Source organism: Urocampus carinirostris, chromosome 2 (assembly GCF_059441175.1).
Source record: "Urocampus carinirostris isolate Australia breed hairy pipefish chromosome 2, RoL_Ucar_1.0, whole genome shotgun sequence".
Taxonomy (NCBI): domain Eukaryota; kingdom Metazoa; phylum Chordata; class Actinopteri; order Syngnathiformes; family Syngnathidae; genus Urocampus; species Urocampus carinirostris.
Window position 1 is genome coordinate 23,613,161 of NC_142350.1, and position 6,135 is coordinate 23,619,295.

At 41.2% G+C, this 6,135-nt stretch overlaps 1 protein-coding gene across 1 annotated transcript; it reads left to right on the plus strand.

Moving 5' to 3' along the window:
• Positions 1–3,364: 3,364 nt before the first annotated feature.
• On the plus strand, positions 3,365–5,828 carry hoxa13a (homeobox A13a). The gene is made up of 2 exons (XM_088327859.1): positions 3,365–4,049; positions 5,569–5,828. Exons 1-2 carry the CDS (start codon positions 3,395–3,397, stop codon positions 5,826–5,828), a joined length of 915 nt encoding a protein of 304 aa, XP_088183985.1. The 5' UTR covers positions 3,365–3,394.
• Positions 5,829–6,135: the final 307 nt, after the last annotated feature.

Below are 6,135 nucleotides of genomic sequence, written 5' to 3' on the forward strand. Positions count from 1 at the left end.
AAAATCGGTGATTTGAAAGCTTAATATGGTTTATCGTGTGGTATAACGATGCAAGGCAACAGTTTTTTGCAAATAATGCGTAATTTCGCATCGTTCTGAAATCAGTGATAGCTTTTCTGTAGCACGGACGGGTTCAATGTCTGAAAAAAACAGCCCGACCCAATAACAATATAAATAATAAGGATTACAATAATAACAACAATACGCCTAATTCCACTGTCTTATCAAGAGGGATCTAGGTGACATGGGAAAAGGCATTATATTGTAACACATAATTACACTATTTTTACTCGTGGTACCACATTGTACAACGTTGTTTTGGCTAAAATATTTCCCATATTGATCCATTATAACCCGGCACAACGTGACACCGAGTAAAAATAGTGCGACGATGAACTAAAATCCTACCCCTTTTCCCTTGTCATTTACATCTTTGTAGCCAAATTGATGTCAAGTCAAGAATATGCTTGATGGCTGTGTTTTGCTGCTGTTGGTGTCAGTGGATTTGTTCAGACCAAGGACAATCGACTTTGGCCTGGACGGATCTATTGACACTAACAAAGATGTTGTATAATGAAATTGTGAATATGTTTGATTTTCGAGAAGGTTTGTTCAAACCTCACTTTGTGTTTGCTGTTAAAAACGTAATATTGGAATATAATATTGTGAATGTGCTTAATTGCTGTTGAGATTGTCATGATTGTTTTCTGTTTTTAGTGTCAATAAATTTGTTCAAACCAAAAAAAGTAATTTTTTTTGGATAGCCCTTAATCACAAAGAGTCTCAAAGGACTGCACAGTTTATTGCACAGACTATTTTTTCAGACTATTATTACACCGTCCCCTGATCTGAAACCAACATGAGGGCAAGGAAAAACTCAAAAACCTCAACATGAGGAAAATGAAGAAACCTTGAGAAGGGACCGCACATGTTGTAATCCCCCTTTCAGGATGATCAGGCTGCAATGGATGTTGCAATTACAAATAATCCAGAGATATTGTCCACAAAAAAATATAGGTTATTCATATGCTATAGAGTAGAAGTGTGTTTTAAAATGATCACATATAGTTACAATGAGATTACAAGAGCCTTATTTGCATTGGGTTTACTTGGTATAATCAAATAGCATTTGGCTAAATATATTTTAGTTTCACTTTACTAAAAGAAAAAACTTAATAGCTACTAGCACCAAGAATCATTTTTGTAGTAGTGTGGTAGTCTAGTTTAAACGAGCCATAAGGAGCCCAAAGACAGACTTAATTAAAAGCCTTATACAAACCGATTTTAGATGAAAAGAAAAAGGGAACTTATCCACCAAAGTTAGTCATTTTATCCATCCATCCATTTTCTGCATCGCTTAACCTCAGTAGGATCGCAGGGGTGCTGGAGCCCACCTCAGTCATGTAATATACATTTTAGAAACTGTTACGAATTCTTCAGTTGTGTTTGTCCTCCTACAGAAAACCATCACAAAATATTGTATTTATTTTCTTCCCCCATTGTATTTCCATTTTTGTACATTTCTGAAAAAAACTACAGGGGACCACTATGGCAGGGCTTAAGGGCCACATGTGGCTCCAGAACCACATATAGCTGACCCCCGGTCTATATCGGCCAGGATGCAGTGCTCTCATTGCCACAATTCGGGTTTGATTCCCGGCTCGACCAATGTTGTGCAATTGTGCTCAGCAATATTCTTTAACTGATCAGTCATTGCTCGAATACAGTAAAACCTCATGTATAATGTGCCCACAAACTTTGAGGTGCTTTGTGGGTAATAGAAAAGCGTCCATACAATTAAAATGACGTGGGAGTACCAAAACAACCCATGGTCCAGTACTGGTCTTTGGCCGGGTGGATGCTGACCACTGTTGCTATGCCTTTTCCTTTGTCATCTACATCCATAGTAGGCTAGTGATTCTAATCTAGAGCTCTCGTTTCTTATCTTATTTAATGTTGAGCAAACTTTGAGTTATTTTGTGTGTAAAAACATGTGTGTATACCCAAATAAAACGGTATGAGCACAAAATAGAGCAACTATTTTGTTCTTTTTGTGTGGCTGGGGTACCAGATGTCCACGGCCTGGTTACTGTCCGCGGCCCAGTGGTTGCTGACCACTGTTTTAATCCCCTTTCCTTTGTCATGTATTTGACCAGGAGTCTAGTGGTTAGGATCCGGTGCTCTCACAGTTGCAATCCGTGTTCGACTCCTGTTGCATCCAATGTTGTGCAAATATGGTCGGCAATATTTATCCACTCATGAATCATTGCTCAAATATGGTAGTAATACACAACTTCGTGTATGACACACACACAAAATGTGAGTTATTCTATGGATATAAAACATTTGCGTTAGACCCAAAAATATATGGTATTGGGGCGGCAGTAGCTCAGGAGGTAGAGCGATCGTTTTAGGATTAAGGGATCCCAGTTCGAATCCTGGCTTGTCCTTGTTACATGCCGAAGTGTCCTTGGGTAAGACACTGAACCCCCAATACCCCCAATAAGCAGGTTAGCGCCTTACATGGCTGCACAGTTCTCGGCCGCTATTGGGAAATGTGAAGCACAATGTAAAGCGCTTTGGGAAGTCATTGACTTGAAAAGCGCTATATAAATGCAGATCATTTCAAACATTTTGTCTTTTTGTGTAGTCTGCTACCGAGTACTGGTTTTGCTGCTCATTGTTAAAATGCCTTTTCTTTTGTCATCTACATAACCAGTGTGCTGTTGTAGGATCTAGCCCTCTCACTGCTGCAATCCGGGTTCGATTCCTGTATCGTTTTCAACTGATCAATCATTGCAGTAATACAGGACCGTAAAACCTTGTATATAACGCGCACACCAAATTTGTGTGCTTGTATACACCAATAAAAGAAAAAGACGAGCGAAAAATAAGGCAACTGTCTTTTCTTTCTGTGGCCCTATACTAAACAAGCTACGACCCGGAACCAGTACACGACCCGGTGGTTGCTGACCACTATTATACAGCACACCACATACTATAGATGATAGAAATATGGATTTTGTTTCAGATTTGAGAAGAAACGTGCGTTATATTTGCATGAATGGGTGTGTGATCTCGTTTAAAGCAGCCTTTTGGGTTAAAAAGGTGATTATGACTCGTGGGCGTTGCTGTTTAGTCTTTTGGAAATGTTGAGCAGGGACAAAATTAGTCTCCGGTCAACTTACACCTCCGCATATTCGTCCGTTGAATTACCTCAAGCAGGGGGATGTTTACCGTCCCCTCCTTTGGCGGAGCTTTGTCACGTGCGCACAAGGGGACCAATGGGCGCGCGCCGTGGCGCACTCGGGCCGCACGTCACCGGCAAAATCAGGATGGTTCTTTTTTCACTTTCCCAAAAAGAAGCAGAAGCTTCGATGTGGGACGCCGTGCTATGACCACTTCACTGCTGCTCCGTCCCCCGCGTTGCTGGCTCGACCCGTCGGTGATGTTCTTGTACGACAACGGGGGCAGCTCGGATGAAGTGAGCAAGAACATGGAGGGCTTTGCGGGCGGGAACCAGTGCAGGAATCTGATGGCGCACCCGGCGCCGCTCGCGCCCAGTAGCGCGTACGACGCGCCCAACGTCCCCGGCGTGCAAGGAGAGCCGGCTAAGCAATGCAGCCCTTGCTCGGCGTCCCAGAATTCCTCCAGCGCCTCCCTGCCGTACGGTTACTTCGGCGGGGGATACTACCAGTGCAGAATGTCGCACCACGGCGGACTCAAACCGTGCGGGGCACAGCCCCCCTCGGCCATGTACGGGGAGAAATACATGGACACGTCGGCCCCTGGGGAAGACTTCAGCACGCGCCCTAAGGAGTTTGCATTCTACCCGACGTACCCATCAGGTCCCTACCAACCCATGCCCGGCTACCTGGACGTACCCGTGGTGCCCTCGCTCGGTGCGCCTTCTGAGGCCCGCCACGAACCGCTCTTGCCCGTGGAGAGCTACCAGCCTTGGAGCTTGGCCCACAACGGCTGGAACGGACAAGTTTACTGCGGCAAGGAGCAGCCGCAATCGGGGCACATTTGGAAGTCCCCGCTTTCTGGTACGCAAGCATTTTATATATTATATTTGATCAGGAAAACACAACATCCCAGTCAATTTTTGTTGCACTACCTTTCATTTGACTATTCTTTCTTTTTTCTCTCTTTTTTAATCATGTCTTGTCCCCCTTTTTAACATAAAACAAGCAAAAGACAACATTGCAGTGTTGAGGGGGCTACCATGATCAAGTCATTTTCAAAGTCAAGTCTTTAATGTTCGTAAGTGGTGTCTTTCGTTTTCCTACACCCCGTCCATTTTTCCCATTTGTCCTTGAATTGGCTCTTCTGCATTCTTATTGGAAATGTCGTCCTCTCCATTATAAAATAATCCCCCACAGAGCAGCGCCACTGCTCCACACTTGTTTATACCTTAGTCATGTTATTACATTTTTGCTTGCTGTCAGAAGAACTTTTATCCTTTTTTCCACAATATTTCTCCAGATGAATTCCCCGAATGGAAAACATTTTTAGTCACACTTTATGGATGAAAATCACAATGTGCACAGTTTTAACCTCACTTATTAGAAGTTGCGAAGCATTTGAAGGCAAATCCTAAAAATATATATTTAAAACAATATACAACGTTATATAGAGGGGACAATCGTCACAGCGATAAAACACGATAAACAATCGATTATGACCTTTAATATGATCAAATTAATTAAACACGAAGGTAACTAATTATGTATAATAGAGATAACATCTATATGTAAGTTATTGACGTATTGACATCAATTTACGTTTATATTTACAGTTTAGCTTATATTTTTGTCCCATAATGAAGCACCACATTGTAAATATTTGTTGCCTATTCATTCTGACAGTATTTTATTCTATTTTTTTCTGTTTGAAGTCTTTATTACATGTTTACCCTGGAGTGCAATGTCTTATTCTTGCACTACAATGTTTCCCCCCATTGATATCAATGACGATAAACACTACTTAATTTCCCTAAGATTAGCACTTCATTTCAAACTTTGAGCTTTTGGCATGACACAGATTTTGCACATAGAATTTAGAACTGTCTACATCACATATACCTTGTAAATAAAACATTCTCATTTTCCTTTTTTTATCTCTTTTTTTATCTTTTGAGTCTTAATTACATGTTTTTCCTAGAGTATCAAATAGTCAGTGACAATTTTGACTATTCTATTTTATTCTATTCTATTCTTATTTATTTTGAGTAATAACTACGCGTTTTTTTCCTGGAGTGTCACGTCAAATCCCGTTGTAATCAATGACAGTTTTGACCTATTCTATTCTATTCTATTCTATTCTATTCTATTCTATTCTATTCTATTCTATTCTATTATATTCTATTCTATTCTATTCTATTCTATTCTATTCTATTCTATTCTATTCTATTCTTATTTATTTTGAGTAATAACTACGCGGTATTTTTCCTGGAATGTCACGTCAAATCCCGTTGTAATCATTGACAGTTTTGACTATTCTATTCTATTCTATTCTATTCTATTCTATTCTATTCTATTCTATTCTATTCTATTCTACTGCCAGACGCAGTGGGCCACCACCACCACCACGCAGGCGGCGACGTGAGTTCATACCGGCGCGGACGGAAGAAGCGAGTTCCGTACACAAAAGTGCAACTGAAGGAACTGGAACGGGAATACGCCGCCAGTAAATTCATCACCAAGGACAAACGCAGGAGGATATCGGCGCAAACCAACCTGTCCGAACGCCAGGTCACCATCTGGTTCCAAAACAGGCGCGTCAAGGAGAAAAAAGTGGTCAACAAATTGAAACCGAGCAGCTAGTTTTGCAGCACACACAGAGTATACCCTCACACACTCACTCTCACACGCTTCGGCTGCAAAGGAACTGCATTTTGAAGACTTCCTGGAGTCACCTGCCATTTTGTTGTCCTAAGAGGAGAAAATCAAACATTCTGAGGTTTTTTTTTGGGTCACTCTCCAACAAAGAGCTTCCGCTTTTATGTGCAACTTTTAACGAGAGTGATAATCCACAAGAAACGACGCATTTTCAGATTTGGAGCTTGGGAGTGTTAATTATTAATCTCGCTGCTGGCTTCTTTTGTCCTGCAGTTTAATTTCCATTTTATTT

Coding starts and splice junctions, on each gene's coding strand:
- hoxa13a (XM_088327859.1), top strand. CDS start 3,395: ATGACCACTTCACTGCTGCTCCGTCCCCCGCGTTGCTGGCTCGACCCG. Junction 4,050..5,568: donor TTGGAAGTCCCCGCTTTCTG/GTACGCAAGCAT, acceptor TTCTACTGCCAG/ACGCAGTGGGCCACCACCAC.